This window comes from Ischnura elegans, chromosome 3 (genome assembly GCF_921293095.1).
Source record: "Ischnura elegans chromosome 3, ioIscEleg1.1, whole genome shotgun sequence".
NCBI classification, from domain to species: domain Eukaryota; kingdom Metazoa; phylum Arthropoda; class Insecta; order Odonata; family Coenagrionidae; genus Ischnura; species Ischnura elegans.
In genome coordinates, this window is record NC_060248.1 from 124,173,662 (window position 1) to 124,193,163 (window position 19,502).

The window sequence follows — 19,502 nt, forward strand, 5'->3', positions numbered from 1 at the left end:
GGGGGAGTCGACCAAAAGCATACGTTAATTGCGCCAAGGTTGGGGAAGCGATGGACGGGTGGAGATGTGTAGGGGAGGGTGGTGTACCTAGGCAACGCTACCTAAAGACCAGACTACGTCTCGAAACTCTTAGCCACCTTTGAGATTTTAACCTAGGCCCACGTGGTTGGAAGCGAAAGCTATAGTCGTCTCACAAACCATCATTTTATTCTAATCCTAAGATTGATATATTTATTGCAGCCCTCCATTTATCCCTATCTATTCTTTCTCGATAGTTCTTTTTACCTACCCGTCTCTTCTCTTCTTCCCCGTATCTTTCTTGATCGCATGCCCACCCAATAGAGTAGTTTCCTTCATCAGAGAAAACGAAAGGCATTGATTGCAATTCGCTACCCACCATTAGTGTATTCATAACATACAAATTATTTGGTTTTAGAAATACCGGTTTAGACGAATGTTAATGATCCATTTTAACCTCATTTGAAAAAGTGAGATTACTAATGCATGCATTAGGCACAGAGCTGAGGAAATTATTAAAATTGCCTAGTAAGGTCGGAAAGCCTTCGTTTGACAAGGTATTAATAACCCTTATTTAAGCCAAGCCATGATCAGAGGCGCAGCGGGGAATTAAGGCTAGGGGGTATTTTAGGTGCAAATAATACTGGGGAGTTATAGGGGGTATGGAGTACCCGCCAGGGTAAGCAGGAGGTGCGGGAGCCCTCCCCCAGAAAATTTTTAAGATAAATGGTTCAAAATGTTGAGTTTTACGGCTTTCTGAGGGATATTATATTGCTCCTTAAACTATTCTATAAGTCATATTAATCCAATTACGTAAAATAGATTAAACTTAAACATTTCTCTGAGCTCTGGGGGGCGGGGGGTGGGTTTATCCCCCAAAACCTCCCTCTCGCTGAGAGGGGTATTCTACGCAACCGCCATGCTCGGCATGAAGCAGCCTGCATCGTAGCGGCGATCATAGCCCTATTGCTATGTCTCATTAAGTGGCATATGTACTGTGTTCCACTTTGACGTTCAGTGAGCCATAATGCCCTTTCTTCTCCTAATCTTCCATATTAGAACTCATATATATACCTACATTTTATCTTCAGCATCCTCCTCCAGCTGCAGGTCTCGAAGGCCTCCATTATTTTCCGATAACTTTTACCGATGGCCCAAGCTTCTGGACCTCAGGAGTGCCGCTGCCTACGCCAATGTTTACACGTGCTGCTCCGTGAACACATTCGTCCACCTCACCCACTTGGAATCTCATTCACTTTCCCGCCTGTAGCGATACCATTATGACGCAGCAATCCATCTCCGCTTTGTCTCCGCTCTTTTTTTTTCGCCCTCTTCCCTCCACGGAGCGCGCGTGAGTGTGTGTGTGTGTTTGAGGACGCGTTTTATGAAATGGGAAGGTCGAGACCACCCCTCAGGGGCGGCGCCACCGTCTCTCTACTGCAGTAATGAATGAACTATTGGGGCACTCCCCTCCTTCTGGCTGCTATGATTGATGGCCTCCCTCTCTCTCCTTACGATCCCGCTGTGCTTCGTCACCCTCTTAATAGATGCCGCCGCCGTCCATGCTCAAAAACCTATCCTCCCATCGTTCAAGTTCGGACGTCGCTCAAATACCAGCCACTACGACGGTTAACCCTCTATCTCTCCCGCTACACCTGTGAAATAATAGGGTAGTTTCCCTCAGCAAAGGAAACGAAAGGCATTGATTGCGATTCGTTACCCACCATTACTGTACTCATAATATATAAATTATTTGGTTTCAAAAATCCCAGTTTAGGCAATGGTCAATTTTAACTGCATTTGAAAAAGGCCAGATTGGCGCCCATGCGATTCCACTCCTCGTGACGTCACAGGGACCTAGTTTCTTTACGAGTAGATAGGAGTTTTACATCGTCTGAGATTACCAATGCATGCATGAGATACAGACTTCAGGGAAACGCCTCTTAATAATCACCTATTAAAACTGCCGATGGTCGGAAAGTTTCCTTCATTTGATAGGGCATCAATAATCCTTATTTAAGCCAAGAATTACCAGCTAGCAGAGTACTCTGCTACCTGCTAGCAACCTGCATCGTAGCGGCGCTCGTAGCCTCGCACCAAGGTGGCCTCACACAGCGGCAGCCGGAACCAGAATGACGTCACATTGACTTTTCCCAGTACTCATACTTAGCAGTCGCGTTCTCGCGTGATTGAAAATTTTCAGTTTTCATTCAATCGCGAAAATTAGATATCGTCATTTAAAAATCTAAAAGCGTGAAATTCGTACTCCAGGAGTAATAATCTTTCGATTCAGGCAATAAAAAATAATAGGAAACCACCCTATAGGGGTGATAAATTTAAGAAGACGAAATGTGAAAATTTAGGGAAATAATGAAGTAAGATTTATATTTTTATTTTGCATATACTTCTTAATTATTAGGTAATTTCTTATCACATTATTATTTTTATTTCTTCATTCTTATTATGTATTTTTACATTTCACGATCTTTAATTTAGTTGCTACGTTTTGGCAGCTTGCAATTTCATTGCTTGTCACTTATAAGTTGGGTACTCCTTTACCTATTCCATCTCCGAATTCAGGAAAAGAATTACTCGATCTTGGCCACGAAGTTATCTATTGCTGACCGAGATCCTTCCATTCACGTAATAACCATCACAAAATGAACCTTTCAGAGCAGCGGCGTAACTAGGAATTTGCTTTGGGGGCAAGGCCGATCTTTCCCCCCCGTTTGGGAAAATGTTTTAAAAATGACATGCCTGCAAATACATTTTAAATAATTTTGGCACTTAAAACTTGTGTTTCGTTAAAAGGTTACGTTAAAATTTACTATATGTTCAAATCAGACAATAGTTTTGAATATTATTTTTATTTCTCTGAGGCTTTGGGGGAGGATCTATCCCTCTTATCCCCCCCATAGTTACGCCACTGCTACAGTGTGTTTTAGTTTTATGAGTTTCAATTTCATGTACAAAAATTTGTCTATCCAATCAATTTATAGATATGATTATGTGAGTATTCTCTTAAGTTGTGGTATATATTTTGTCGATGCTTCCATAATCAGCCCTTCCTTTTTCTAATAGATTGATCGATGCTCCGCATGTGATCACTATTATCTCCAAACAGTAAGCTAAAATTGACTTTTGTTTTTCCATAGGATGTCACAAGATTTTGATGCGAATCGTAATCACCCGATGATGGCACGTCTTAAAATGGGCAGACGACGTAGAAAACTTTCATAGGGTGTAAATTTAAAATTCTATAAATTATGTTTAGATATCGCCAAAATTTAGCTTTATTCTTGCATCTTTCGATGTTCTCAATGCAAATTTCTGTTAATCGTAACCTTCTGGCCAAAGTTCTTACTTATATGATTAGAGTGAAATCTTTTTTTTTCTTTGAACATGATTACGCAGTCAGCCACTGTACAAACTGCGTGGTTATCTGCATATTCCATTCACATGCGAGGAAATCAAATGCTGTGTGCGCTGATCACGGTAGTGGCGCCGCAGTCATCTAGCGACTTAATTACCTCATTAACCGTCGTGTGGCAGCGCCACCGAGGCTCCATCGGGGAACAGTTGAACCCTTTGACGGGAAGTGACGTCAATCGTCGCGTTCTCAACCGCTATGAACCCGCAGGAAAGATTGAGTGTTTCGCAATAACAATTTTGATTTCTTTATTTTTGTTAACGCAACTTTTGCTATCGCATGTAGTGGTTTGTAACCTAGGCTTCATGACACGATTGCGGAAGTTTCATTTTTATCTTATATAAGAGGAAATATCTTTAGCATACTTTTCTAAATTTTTAGCATGCGGATTAACCTCAGGCTGTTCATGTTTAATATAGTACTCTTTTGTAGTAGGTAATCATTTCCTTTATTACACAGAATTTTTCTCTAATTTAAGAGTTAAGTGCTTGTAAACGTTATTGCTCGAAAGAATCCGTTGGTAATAGTAAGGAAATCACAGTGCTTTTGCCATTATTTCATAACGAATTTCTGTTTTAGAGAACAACTTTTCATTTACTACGATTTGAATGCTTTTTTTGTTGCAAGTCTCTTCAGTATAGTACCATTATTACTCTTATCTGGTTATTTCGCCTACAGCCTTCGAAATGCACAGTACGAAAACGAGCATAAAAACTTAAAAGTTCCTAAGAATGAAGAAAATATTAATAGTATATAATCGCGTCAAGTTGGTAGCTGATCTATGTCATTCCTTAAATCATTGGTTCTCAAAGTTCACAATGCCAAAACCTTTCGGACCTGACCCTCATGATATGGTGATCCTCGCCAGTGTCAATATTGAAAAAGTATGTTTTTTCCGATTTTCTCAGTCAAAACCTGTGAAATGATCCTTCTACCCCCAAAAGGGTTCATATTATGAATAAAAATGTTACTTAAAAAGACTTATTATGAATAAAAATGTTGGTTAATACGTAAAAGAGAAGAAATACATCTCTATGAAAGGACTAGCGGATAGGAGAGAGGAATGCTGAGCTGCGTCCAACCAATCTTAGGATTGTTGACTAATGATGATGATTGCCAATACTACCCGACCACTTCTTCATCCCAGAAGCGATAAACTTTTGCGTGCATATTCGGAGGATTCCCAGGCAAAAAGAAGTAGCTGGGATTCATTGATCACCTTGGTGTGATGTTTTAATTGACATCTCGTATTGGCCCCAGTGACGAAGGCATTGGGAAATATTGTCGGAGATATTTTTTTAAACAATTAATAAGAGACATGGTTTATGTTGGTGAAAACAATTGATTTATTGGCCTCATTATGTCAATTTCTGCAACATCCAACGGGTGAAAACGAAACAAAACATCTGAATCACAATTTAAGCAAATAGTAATGACGAGTTAAGAGAGACGAAGGAGCCTGCGAAGGCGGACATCATTAAAGGATTCAAACACTCTGCAGAAGCTGTTAGAAAACACAAGTTACATTTTTTTTGTTTTTGGAAATTTGCTTCGGCGGATTTTTCTCCATGGCCGTGCCAAAACCCGGCACTTCTGAACTTCCTTTCGAAAAGGCGTTAATAGCGCTTCCATACCGGTTCCGTAGTGCAGTAAGCGATTCTGTTGGTCCACCGCCTCCGGTGACGTTCCGTTTCCTTTGCGAGCCAAATAGCAGTCTCTGGAAGCAGTCGGCTTTGCGTTGATGTAGCCGCGGTCGGCCATGCATACTTTTGTCCGTGAAATCTGATCCGTTTGGGATCCTCGACTTCCATCGTGTTAGGTATCTGGAACTTAAGAGCGGGGACCTGGAACGTTTCCTTGCCATCGGATCGGATCAGGAACATAGGTGGTGGGGATGTAATTTTGCGAGATAATTCGTCATATAACATTCTGCGAAAGGAAATTGCAAATTTTATTGTTGGACAGGATAATTCTGAATACCTGAGAGTGAATGGTTGGTGTAACAATGCAACTGTTTGAATAGCCCGTGAGAGAAAACGGACAGAGGGCTTAAGGGAGGGAATAACGTTAGCAAATCAGTCATTTAAGTGTGTCATTGTGCAAGATTGTAAATAAAAGGTTCACAGAAAGCTTGTTAAGGGGTTTAATGAGCGTAAATAATTGATTTCTAAATTCAATAAAGCTACATAAATAAGTGTTAAAATGGATTTTCATAGAAACATGTTCTTTGTTAAATCTACATGCGATAGAATGGGGTTGGCTTTGGCGGATAACTTCGTTCTTACTGCAATGCGTAAACATCTACCCTGCGCATTCGGGTTTGCTTTATTGAGTCAAGCACCTTCCGATATATGTCAGCTTTTGTCTTGTTATCAGTCGCAAAAACAAATAAAGCGGATGATTTACCAACTCGTCACCATATCACATATAAATGACCATGAGATAAACAAGAGTTTTCATGAGCACATCAGCACAAACACCACAAACTTTCAACGATTTACCTTGTGCTTTATCAATCGGCATCGCGAATGCCACACGAATTAGAAATTCAATTTCTTTAAACTCAAAGTAGATATCATTTGGGATCATGGGTATCCTTGGAATGAGAAATTCCTCATCATTAAATTTTCTCTTGAGTATAGTCGCAAGGGCGTACCCAGGATCAAAACTTGGGGGTAAGGGGAGGGCAAGTCATGGTTGTTCAAGATTGAAGCATGGAAAGGTGAATGAAATCAAAATTTTAAGGAAATTTTAACAGCTCTTTATTAGTTTTTAGAATTATTTGCTTGAAAAATTATTATTTTCCTCAAAGACATTCGCGAATTTTGCTACCCCCTTCTGCCCCTTGCTGGGTACGCCCATATATAGTCGCGTGGATCACATTGATTATCAGTTTTTTTAATCACCAAACGCGTTCCACTGCGTAGTGTTGGTTGATTTAGGTTTCGAAGCGTCATAACCACCGAGCTGACCTTCAGCTGTAAATTGTGTGGTGGTAAGTAAGTAAGCAAAATCCAAGAAGTTTAAAAATTCAGCTGGATAGTCGGTGACTTCGTCTTCGTTTGTTACGCAGTCAACAGATTTGAGTGAATGTGGTGTACAAATGATTTGATGCTGAATTACATTTTTTAGAAGTTTAATTTATCCACATCTTCGTCCTTTGCTGTCAAAAGTGCTCGCCCACTCAACCATTTGTGATTATCAGTCATACTCTGGAACACTTTGTTGATGAGCTCATCTTTCAATGAAAAGAAGTCGTAAAAATTCCGAGGAAATTAAATCAATCTGCTCGATTCGTCGACAGGAACACAGCCATTACCGATAATAAACAATTGCTCCGAGATTTGTTTACAAACACGGCAGTGAAGTGTCAACTGGAGCTTGGCTTAGCTCGAATTAATTTTTTAAATATTATTTTAATATTTTTAATATGTTTAAACTATTAAAATTCTTTTAATAAAGTTACAAAGCTTAGTCATTGAATTGGTAAGAACAAAGCAAATTATCTAGTTTTGTGTGATTAAACGGGTTTTACAGTATTACCAACTCCTACAAGAGTACCCTTAAGATCAATATTAACTTTTTTCGTGAAATTTTACCATATTTTAATGTTTAATCTGTTACCCGGGGCTGGGGCGAATTCAAAAAACCAAATATCATCCAATTGGTAAAGCCGTTCTCGAGTAATGAATGGTGTAACTAACACGGATTTCGATTTTTTTGTCCATATAAAGAAGATATCTTCCGTGCTCTGCAATTTTGAGTAAAATTACGACTTACACACTGATTTCTGCCAAAGAATTTTCGCATTTCCTTCATTTTTTAATGAATGTATTCGCCATTAATTCCTGTTATTTTTTCAAATTCACTCCATATTCAAGATCTCACTTCCGTAATTCTCTTGGACATAGAAAAAAAGTCCTGTGAAGAAAGCCGTTTTTGAACGAAAATTGTCTACCCTTGCCAACACGCCCTCACATCTACCATGTAAAATTATATTGCAAAATGAGCGAATTGTTGCGAGTGAGCGTTATTCAGTTGTGTGAGTCGGGATGGATTTGAGGGCTTACGTGAATCCTTAGCGTGGAGATGACAATGGAGAAGATGATGAAGGTGATGCACAGGGTGATGGCGCAGCATTCAACGATGGATCTTAAATTGACTCGCCGCGTCGACGACTGCGATATGTTCTGCGTGAGGGCAGCAGAAACAGACTCCATGACTACCACTCCCGCACTGCGCGTGACACCCATTGCTTAGCAACCTCCCGTTTGTTGACATAACAAACGCGAGCTAGGACTTTTCATCGGTCATCTCAACAATTGTATCGATCAATTTTATATAATTTTTCTCCTATTTTTAACACTCCGGTGGTCATTATAGCTATCTCATTCATTATATTTTTTTATATTTATGTATCACTCATAAAATAAATTCATAATGCTAAATTACTTACAAAATATTTAATACTGGAAAATGGCCGGCCGACTTCTTAAAGATTGTGATGATACCAATTCCAAAAAAGACTGGAACAAAAAAATATACTGAGTATAGTTGCACATGCTGCTAATATTCTGTTAAGAGTGTTAAATCGAAGGTTAATAAGTATAATGGAAGAAAATGCTGGTGAGGAGCAAGCAAGTGAAATTGTCCTTTAAAGTGAAAGGGTATTTTTTTAATACTTGTTTTTCAGCACTGAATCGAACAATGTCTAAAATTGCCTGTGCCATCCTTTTTGTGAAGTGTAGGAGATATTTGAGTGCAGCAACGCCATCTGTAAGCTACAATCGTGGAGGCTGTGATGGTTGATTAGGAGCACTTCCCGTGAAGCCGAAGGTGAACCTGCTCGAAACAAGCGACAGGGTTTATACCACGCAGGGATATACAAATCGCATTTGATTTGATGTGATTTTACGTTAGAAGAGCATAACAGTGATAAAGAAGGCGTGATAAAGAAGTGAGAAAGAATAAGGTTATACGAGATGCAATATTCGGCTCGCCACACTTACCTCTTTGTTGACTCCATGCTTGCCACTTGACTTTATTTCGCAGCATCCCGCACAATCTCCACGCACGACTGCATTCCCATTCATGTGCTTGATATGAATGATAGTATGTTGTTTTGAGGAATGGGGATACGTAATTTTGTATGAATGTGGGTATTTCATTAAGTGTGAATGTAGTTTGTGTAATTTAGGTTGTGTGTGAGGGTATTATTTTGGCATGAATAAGAGTTTGTTTTTTCAATGAATGATAATATGTAATTTTGTGTGAATGAGTGTATGAAATTTAATGTGAATAAGATTACGTTAAGCGCGAATGAGGGTACGAAATTAAGTGTTAATGAGAGTGCGCCATTTAGAGTGTGTGATGGTATTATTTTCGTATGAATGATAGTATGTTGTTTTGAGTGAATGGGGATACGTTATTTTGTGTTAATGTGGGTATTTAATGAAGTGTTAATGAGGAGATAATATTTTGCGTGAATATGAGTGCGTTATTTAATTATTTATTTATTTATTTATTTATTTGTTATCATTTTTTTGTAGCTATATTCTTGTATTGTTCGCCCTATAATTATGTTTATGTTGGGTGAACATTCATCATCATCATCATCACTGGTCAACAATCCTAGGATTGGTTTGACGCAGCTCTCCACTCAGTTCTCCTATCAGCTAATCTTTTCACACCTACGTATTTCTTCTCTTTCACATCTCTCTTTACTTGTTCCATATATTTTGTTCGGGGTCTTCCTTTTCCATTCTTGCTTTCCACTTGTCCTTCGACGATTGTCTTCATCAGGCCATCATGTCTCAAGATGTGGCCTATAAGGTTGTTCCGTCTTCTTATTAAGGTTTTCATGAGGCTTCTCTTCTCTCCTACCCTTCTTAGGACTTCCTCGTTACTAACTCGGTCGATCCATTTGATTTTCATCATTCTTCTGTAGCACCACATTTCAAAGGCCTCTATCCTTGCTTTCTCCCCTGCGGTTCTTGTCCATGCCTCACTTCCGTATAGAAGCATACTCCAGATGTAGGTTCTTATAAAAACATAATAAATAAATAAATGTGTGTTCAGGTTTTTTTCTTTTAAGTTCAGGCTGGGAATCAGGGGAAAGTCGTGGAAATTTAAAGTTCGTGTGCGATCTTGAATGTAGGCGTTGGCTGTTCTTTTGGTGGAGGCGCGAGTGATACGTTTGGTGAGTAGCGGAGGAAGTCGCCTGCAATGGACCGCTACGGAGATAGACCCACCCCCTTCTAAGTATAAGGATCTGCTTCGGTCCGCTCACTTGCCAAACATTTAGCCGCGACACTCTGCTGGCTACTGCATAGAATGAATCCTTTACAGAAGGAACCATTGAGTGTCAGTGTGCTCGTGTGGCCCTATCTGGACCATTGCCTTGGGCCGCGTGTCTGGAGGGGGCTTTTTACGAACGATTTGACTTCGTGGCTGCGGTAGAGATGCTAGAAATGTAATGACCCGGGCACGATATGATTAATGGAAGTTGGTCCATCCCCACAGAAAAAAATTTAACTGGGTTACTTCCAGCCAAACTGGGCATTGCCCGAAGGCAAAGCCTCTGCGATGCAGCAAAAAAAAACTATTAAAATTTTGACCCTCAGCAGACCGTAGGTTTTAGGTGTGTGCTTTTAATTCCAAACTGCATAGTGTTTGGTAGAGGATATCTCGCTAAGCCAAAGGCTCTCGTAAACTAATGCGAGGAGTGAAACTCGAAAGGAAAGTCTATCTTGATAGTTTTAACATTAGAGGCTAGCATTTCTTTTATAGAAAGTATATTCAGGCTTAATATGGGGGAATTCTAACATCTAAACTAAACTTTTCTAGCGATTTTCCACCTTCATTCGCACGAGCGATTTCAATACATTTTGTAATATAAATTGGTATGCATATTGTATTGCTGGTCGTTATACGAGATGTGTTAAACAAAATCCAGACGATAAGGGGGCGAAGGGGCACAAGGGGTCCAATTGGCACTCCTTCACTCCATTTATACTACTTGACTTTATTTTTTTACGGTACATGCCTTGCTGCAATTTTCCATGAAATTGCTTTGCACGCCTGCTTTGCCCCTGATATTATTAAATCGAGGAGATGTTTAAAAAAATTAGGAGTCGGGATCAGGGAAAAGTCAGGAGATATGGAAAAGTCAGGAATATCGGCCTGGATGGCGGTGGGAATAAGTCCTCGCCTACCACACCGAAGGTCGCGGGATCGAGTCCCGCCTGGATAGGTTGTGTGACGTCGGAATCCCTCAAATAATATAACGATGGCTAAGTTCTAAGAACACGTATCTCGAAAATAGCAACTTTTCAGGAGAGCAAAAGAAACGATTTAGATTTTCAATTGTACACTGAAATTTAAAACCAAAAATTCATTAAACTGAAAAAGAAGCATACATTTGCAAACAAAAAGTAGATTTTTGCTTGATTTTTTTATGTCATTACATTTTGTTTAAGATGCCTGTCTCAAACCGGCCAAATTTTGAGATACGTGTCGTTAGAACTTAGCCATCGATAAGCTTTCTTGAAATCTCAATTTGGTATTGCCTCTCTTTATTACATGTCTTCACTCTCAAACTTTCTTTTTAGCAATCCCATTATTTTTAACTACAGCACACGATAACGTTCCTTTAAGCAATCATCAACCTAGCAAAGCATACATTAACGTATAAATTTATACAATCAAAACCCAAATAATGAACGAAATTAAATAAATAAAGTTAAATAAAATAAATAAAAGTGGAGTTAGACAATGCACGGCGTTACAGTTGCTCTTATTCAAGACATGGATGTGTCTGATCGACAATTTTTAGTTACTGAAACACCCGATGTGTCTTATGCCCCGTTCACATTACGATTGTCCGAGCCATCGTCCTAACGATAGTAGGCCGAACTAGCCGTATGAACGCATGTCCTGACAATAGTTGACGTAGTTCCGAACGTTGCCACTTTACGATGGTTAGGCGCTGGGAGACCGGAAACGGAAGCGACAAGAGAAAGACGAAAAGCTCGTGAAGCTCTATTTTTTTCATGGATTTGTCCTAGGAAGGAAGAATATGGGCGGAAGAAAAATTATTCGGTAAATACACGTTGAACACAGTAATATCTTGACCCTGCATACCTCAACAGCTTTGCTAACCGTCAATTACAGCACAGGTTTTAACCATCGTTGTGTGAATGCACGATAGTTCCGACAATCGCTGGAACAATCGTAATGTGAATGAGGCATTATTGTGCTGTTTTCGAGGGTAATTGAGGTGAATAAAAAAGGAAGGTTGGTGTGAATGGAGGGAGAGAGTGTGAAAAGCAGATGCCTCAACGCATTGCACTCCCAAGGGTCGCATGTGACAATGCAGAGGGCGCTGGTGCACTTGTCTCTGGGTTTAAGGGAAGCAAATGGGAGTGACCCCTTTGTCTTCCCTTCCCCGCCCCTTGCTCCCTGCTGGGGAGGAGGCACTTGCAAGGGAGCGGTGCCCTTTCACAGGGACCGGAAGGAGATAGGGTTTTTCGAGGAACTGCCCAGGCAACCATCTCCAGGGTTCCGTGACCCCTTTCATTTCCGACTGCAGGAGGAGGGTGCGAAGCTGGGAGTGACTGTGATGCATTGCCCACCCACCCTCTCGCTCTGTGCCTGTGGTCACCACGTGGTCCTCCACTGGTCAAGGGGTGAGGAATGGGTGTGCCGAAGAGTGGCCATCGGAGCGAGTACAAAGAGATGGAATGACGTGCAGGTCACATCGCTCGGACACTTTCTAAAGTAGCTGAGGAGATCCCGACTATACATATTGTTAGTGCAAGCGAAGCAGTGCTTGAGGTGTTTTCGAAAGCACTAGTAATCAAGTGAAGTAGATAACGAGTTCACTCGGTGACGAAGGGCAATCATTTCACATGACGGTTTACCAAGGTCCTTAAAGTATATTTAACTTATGTGTCATAATATTTAAACTTATTCGTGACAAGTTATGAATGAAAGAACATTTTAACGCAATACATTTTCGAAAAGTGATCTTTTTCATGTATAATGAATGAGCCGTACCGCCAAGAGAGCATCGGCCCAGGGAAATTCTAGGAGCGCGGGTCTGTTCATCTCAGATGCGCGACTCTGATGGTCGTCGGTGACGTCAAGCCAATTGGGAGCCCGATTCGTGAGTGAGACAACCTTTATTTATCACGAAATGTTAAGGATTTTAAGGACCTTGACGGTTTAACAACAACCCCCAACGGAGGAGGCATCTAGCGGTCGTTGCCACATTTTAAAAAAATGAGCATCGAATTTCCCATAATGCCCTGAGGGCAAATAGTCTTTAACGCGGCGAATGTCTCTTTCGTTACGTAGTAATTCGTAAATTTTCATTCATGAGATCGTTGTCCATGGTCATCAAGTGGACATAAAATCGACTTCACTTGATTATTGGAGCTTTCAGACAAAATAAACTCTTACCACGTCATTGCTTTAGGCTAAAGGAAAGGAACTGGCCTTACTACCCTATGTATGTGTGAAATTCACATACCAGTGGCTTAGTTCCGGATGAGCTCTACTCTCACCTACGTACACCAACCTTCGGGTTGAATCACTGAGAGAGCAATACAATGTTTTCGGGCGACAAGATTCGTCTGGAAATTTTGAGCGCATTATACATTTTTTAAAATTATTTTTCCTCCTCCCACGAAAGGACCTTCAGAAGGTTAACCACCTCTATGCAAGGTCGAATGGGGTGGGATGGTTTTAATTTCATCTACCCCACTAGCCGCCTAAAAGGCGTGTGGCACGGGGTGTTAGGACACCAGCCGTCCACGCATAAAAAATGAAGTGCTCTACGAAGTTGGGACTAGCATTTATTAAAGTCCTTTGCGGTTCGGGGGAAAAACGAATTCCCATATCTATCCGTTCGGAAAATCATCTCTCTTAATTAATCGCTTCTATCGGACGTGGAAATATAGTGTGGCTCTAATATTATGTTCTCCGTGTCGCTCTTGAAGATATAAATTTCTGCGTCATTCCGTGCCCAATATGCGATTTCGAGGGTGCTCTTTGAAATATCATCATATTTTGGTTATCTTTAGTAAAAACAAATCAATAATGAAGCCGACGGTATATCTGTCAGTTGCATAACTGTCCAAATATAAAAATTGTGCACTTTAATGTCTGAAAATTGTAACTTTGTGTTCATATGAAAATTTTATTAATATATTTTAGTTGTGATAGTCAATAAATTTGGGGTAAATTATCGTAAATTTTAATTTTATATTCTCCTATATGATGCTAATTACTGATATTTGATTTTTTGTACAAAATTTTCCTTTGAGTATACTTTGTAATGCAAATGATATAAATTTATTGCTAACCGTGTGCTATTCTCTTCTTTTACAGGTCAAACGACCTAGGCCTGACATTGCGGACACTGAAGCCGCTGCAGAAAGGATAAGGTAATTTATTTAACTTATTGTCATAAAATTTAAACTTATTTGTCACAAGTTATGAATGAAAGAATATTTAAACGCAATACACCTATTTCTGTGCCTATTCGTGCCTGTTACTGTTGACCTAAACTCCAGGAAATATTTTAACATGTATTAAACGAGGTCAAGATAAGAAGAAAAAAAAGATAAGGTAATTACCATCTCCTACTAATTAATGCTCTTCATGTGTATGTATGTACACACTTCGCCACGATGTTTGAAGCGGGGCTTGAAGCGTGGGAATATTCGGCAGTCCTGTTCTTCTGAATAGCTTTCCAGTCCTCTTCAAGGCGAGGCCCATTCATGGCGGAATTAATGATGACTGTCGCCTTATCTTCCGACCCGCGATTCCTGCAACTCATCGATTGCCAATCGAGGCGCTCGATCTGTCGTCTTATCGCTCGCTCTATTGATGTCCACTCACCGTGACTAGCTCACAGCGGCGATTCAAAACTGCATGCATGTAAATGTAAAGTGACGTCATCACGTCTGGATCCCTGGCTGTTTGCATAACAAGACTCGCTCACGTGTAGGTTTTCGAGTTGATCCGTCAATCGATAGCAGATCAGCTCGTAATGGTGCTCCTGCGGAGACTACAAATGAGTGGGTTGGAATCCAAGAGGTACAAGTGATTTTCTCTCAGAGTTTGGTACAGAAAATGAGAAAAGAAATGCACAAAAACTTGTTATGTAAGACTTTACACTTTCCCGGCGAACAACATGTAAAAACTCTTCTCTGGATACCGCGCGGGTAAGATTATATGATTATTATATTTATAAAAAATACGGTGGGATGACACCAGAGTTTTATGGCGATCAAATCAATTCTGGGATCGTTTAACCAAAGAGGCTAATATTGGAATAAGACTTGAGAATAAGAATGTAAACAGAGATACCGGATATTCGATCAGCAGCTCTTGGAATTGAACTATTAAAAGAGTTATGCTTGCCAGAGCTAAGTCTACGCTGGTCCACGGTCCTCCGCGACAACAATCGGGACTCGACCAATCCGGCCCCTCCTAATGCTGAGCTTCAATGGTCACTTCGAATTTTCTGTCTGTAGCCGTGAGAATGGGTAGCGAGTCGGTACCTGAAACGTCGGCGCTCTCATATAATCTTACCCGCGCGATATCCCGAGAAGAGTTTTTGCACAAAAACTTGGTTTCCATGGCTTACGAGTGAGTCTCAGTTCTGTGCTGACATCGACTGAAAAATCAAATGCACTACTAAGTACATATCTAATTGATCTCGTTTTTTTCTATACCTAATTTCTTTTCCTAAGAGTTTTTAGAAAAAAGAAATCACTTGCATACCCCTTGGCTTCCTAACCACTCAAATGAGATGGTGCATTATATGGGTGATTGATTCATTGGCGATGTGGATCGCTTCTCATTCATGCGATTCCGGAACTTGTTGACCGTCCTCTCATGCTTCTCCGTAGTTCTTTGAATGGACGTAATAAATCCGCCGCGAAAACAATCATTATACTTTACACGCGTGCGTGCGTGCGATCCTAATTCCTAATGTGCTGCGTGCGCATCACGGCGTCCGGCGCGCCGCACCGTTTCGAATCGAACTGGGAACTCGAAGGCTGACCGCGACGCGACTCGCGAGGGAATATTTGAGTTTATTCTCGTGGAAAATTTTTTTTCAAATATTTTCACGTATGTTGTCGACTTTCTGTGAATTTTGCCTGAAAAAAGGGTGAACGGTTCCACCTTATAGCCTAAAAATATAGAGAAAAATTTTTGAAACTTGTACCAAGTATTATTATTTCGAAACGTAATATTTTTAATTAATGAAAATTATTACATTACTCCTTTTACATTAGCAAAACTTCAAATATTTTCGAAGATAAATAGAGCGACCGTTATGTTTGAAAATGTATTCGTGTTTGAGACTCTTTGCCTGAGGAACGGGTGAAACCTATTATGAGGAATGAATTACCAGCTCATATAATTGCTATTTATTTGTGCGTATTTCTGCATATATTCAAGAGGCTATCTAAAAAATAGAGCATTCAACTGTGCGCCGTTCTGAATCGAACTGGGAACTCGAATAAGCGCACACTTTTAATGAAATTGAATTGACGAATTGTTCCTTAGCCACCATAGATAATTTTTCCGTCGCGTTTTTCTTATTCTTCCGTGGTACTTTTCACCGCGAGATGGATTCTTCCATGATTCAAACTTTGAGTTATTAAAACACGGAGGATGAAACGAATCAGTACGGCATTGCGCACTCTGGATATTTCACGCTAATTCAAAATCGGTCCTGCCTTACGCTCCTTTTCTCTTTTAATTCATTTTTCGCTTTTTTTCCTATTTTTCTAGGGAGGCCTTACCTAAGGCCACCGTAATCCCAAGCGTAGTCCAGCATACACTCAATAAATTCATCGTTATTATTTTCTCTGAACCGGCCTTTAGACGATCCCATGTATCTATCATGTTCATAGATATCGCCTGCGTTCCTCCGTGAGTCGCTTTTTGCCAAGCTAGAAGGTATTTGTATGGATGGGGCGACCGGCATCTTTGGACATTCGGGTCTTATTGAAGATGGGGGAAGAGAGGAGAGAATCCCGGCGTAAGGATTGAACCGCTCTCGAAGAAAGGCGACCACGGCTCAACGTCCCATCCGACGGACGGAGTGTTTTTCTGGTAGTGCTCTGATCGAAGCAATCAAGCAGAAGAAGTCGTTGAAAAATATTTCTTGAACTCACATTTCGCGATCAATTACGGATTCTTACATAATTGGTCGTGACTTGCTAGTTCGCATTTATTTTCTACGAAATTATGAAATAATGTACTGTGAATTTGGATTCTCGGATGAAACTGCCTACTATTGAATCTTACAACGGCAAGCTCTCTAAGTAGTTATTTCTGATTCGGGCGAAATTCTCAACACTCGTCATTGGCGAAAGAAACGAAGTTGGATATATATGTATATTATATATATATCTACGAGTGGAGCAGGATGAGCCTTTCACATTGAATTCATGAGGGTGAATATAACAGTAGCTCGATTAGCTTCTCTGACTAATCTCCGCCACCACCGGGATTTGAACCCATGCCCTCCGGGTGGGAAGACGCCACACCCACCCGATCAGTCCCCCTTTTTTTTAAGCAATGTTCTGTGCAGGGAGCAGTTCTCCCCCCCCCTCCCCCCCCGTGCCCCACTGTGGTGGCCTTCCGGTGGTCGTTAGAGGCCGATTTGGCTGCCTCCATCTCTGAGCATGTCTGCGGGCGGTAAATCTCCTCGGAGGATGAGGAGTGTGTGTGTCTGCCTTGGAGCGATGGACCACATGGCCACACAACAAAGAGATAAACGCGAAGCTCCATAGTGACGCATTCAAAAGGCAAGCCATCTCCTCGCTCCACCGCTATACAATCCAACTACACTAATCGTCACCCTCCTCAGTGCCCACCATATGAATGTCCCGATCTGTTCTACGTGTATATCCAACTCCGTTTCTTTCACCTGTGCTGCCTTTTGAGAATCTCACCTGAATCAGAAGTAATCCCCCTTTTCCCCTTTTGTTAATTGTGCACGTTAATGATCACTGCTCCCGCATTAGCAGTAAAATACGTTTATTTGCTGACGACTCTGTCATCTATCGCGAAATTACTGATCAGTCTGACTATGAACTTCTATCATCGGATTTAAACAACGTTCGTCTGTGGAGCCAAGAGTGGGGGCTCGAACTTAATCTGAGCGAATGCATATCGGTACATTTCTTGCGGAATTCGTCCAACTATAACCATATTTATGCTGTGAATGGTATTAAAATAAAGGCAACAGACGAAGTGAAGTACCTACCTGCGAGTTACCATAACCTCGAACCTATCGTGGGGAACACATATAAGGAATATTTGCGGCATAGCCCTGAAGAAATTAGGATTCGTCAAGCGTACCTATTGTGGCAAGATTTTCGGATGAGAAAGTAAAAGAAAGGTGCTATTTCGCACTCGTCCGTCCGCAACTTGAATATGCAGCGAGCGTATGGGATCCGGTGCAGAAAGACTTAATCCGCGAACTCAATAAAATACAAAGGAAGGCTGCGCGTTTCGTCAAAAACTGCTACGCGCGTACAGGCAGCGTTACCCAGATGTTAAGCGAATTAGGGTGGGAGCCGCTGGAGACTCGGAGGCTGCGCGCTAGGCTTAGATTGCTTGAACGATTGAGAATGGATATCTTTAAGAGCGACACGGAGAACATAATATTAGAGCCCCACTTTATTTCCAGGTCCGATAGAAGAGATAAATTAAGAGGAATGTTTGGCCGAACGGATAGATATGGGAATTCGTTTTTCCCCCTAATCATAAAAGACTTCAATAAACCCTAGTCCCAACTTCGTTAGAGCACTTCATTTTTATGTGTAAACGGCTGGTGTCCTAACACTCCCTGCCACACGCCTTTTAGGTGGCTTGCGGGGTATTATGTAGATGTATATGTAGATGAATCTCTAAAGGTCGTTTTACACGAGGCACGTAATTGCACAGGTTAGAACTGCATTAATATCTCTCTGAGGTGAGGAATTGCGCGGATGCACGGACGAAATTAGAACTGTCTATTTTGCTATCTCACGTCCATGTGGTCTCGCAATTCTTCGCTTCACAAGACGCAATTTTGACTGCGCCTTCGTATACACGTCAGATAGTGCAAGAGTGTTACCCGTGTGAAACGGTGAACTCAACTTTGCATTCTTTGGTTGCATGTAATGTCATGAAAGAACCCAAATTCACTCAATGTATATTGAGAATTGTTTCAGGCTTGGTCTAGTGGAATCTTTACCAGTAGTCAAGGCAGTTTTCACAAATACTTTAATTTCATTTCTCAATCGGTTTCGATGCATTTCGCTCATTTTCTTATTTCTTTTCGTAAAATTAAAGACAATAAGGAATGTAATAAAACCAGTCGTGAAGTTAAATTTAATTAACTATGGAAAATTTCCGATAACTTTAAACTTACTGAACACTATATATTCTTTCGCTATTTTATCGAAAATGACTGCGGACTAGTCAGCCGTGAACATTTGTGAACACGTAGTCGCTCGCGAAAAGTGAGTCAATTCAAAGAGAATTTTCACCCAGCGAACGCATTTTATGTTAGTATGTACCTTATGCTTTTGCTATGGGACTGTGGCTCTAATCTCGCGAACTTGTTTCCTACTAATGTAAATGCGTGACAGATATTCTGTCTTGTCCATGAAAGCAAGCAAAAGTTCATTAAAAAAATCAAGGCGCATAACACAGGGAATGGTGGGTACATTTCTGGGTTGGTTGATTTAAGGGGTATTCTTGCTCGAGATTGTTTCTCCTTAGCAATCGGAGCTCCTCCAATTTGACCTCCCCACTCGCCTACGGCCTTGCCAAAAATGTAGTCCTTAGCAGCTTAATGGTGGTTAATCCATTCATAGAAAATGAGGAGTGGATTGTGATTCTGTTATAGAAGAATGATTTTTCCTCGGTTAAAATTTCGTTCTCCCTTCAAATATTTCCGTCAAAGTAAAGCCTGAATCACGCGATCATTTTCTTCCGTCGCGAAAAGTGATCACTAGAGCGATAGCTTTTCGCG

At 40.8% G+C, this 19,502-nt stretch overlaps 1 protein-coding gene across 5 annotated transcripts in view; it reads left to right on the forward strand.

Moving 5' to 3' along the window:
- LOC124156504 (eyes absent homolog 2) overlaps window positions 1-19,502 on the forward strand; it is a 560,747-nt gene that overhangs the window by 489,210 nt on the left and 52,035 nt on the right. For all 5 annotated transcript variants that reach the window (XM_046531078.1, XM_046531079.1, XM_046531080.1 and 2 more), the window contains one exon: window positions 13,841-13,896. In XM_046531078.1, coding sequence (XP_046387034.1) covers window positions 13,841-13,896 — 56 coding nt within the window. The remainder of the gene's footprint in view (window positions 1-13,840; window positions 13,897-19,502) is intronic.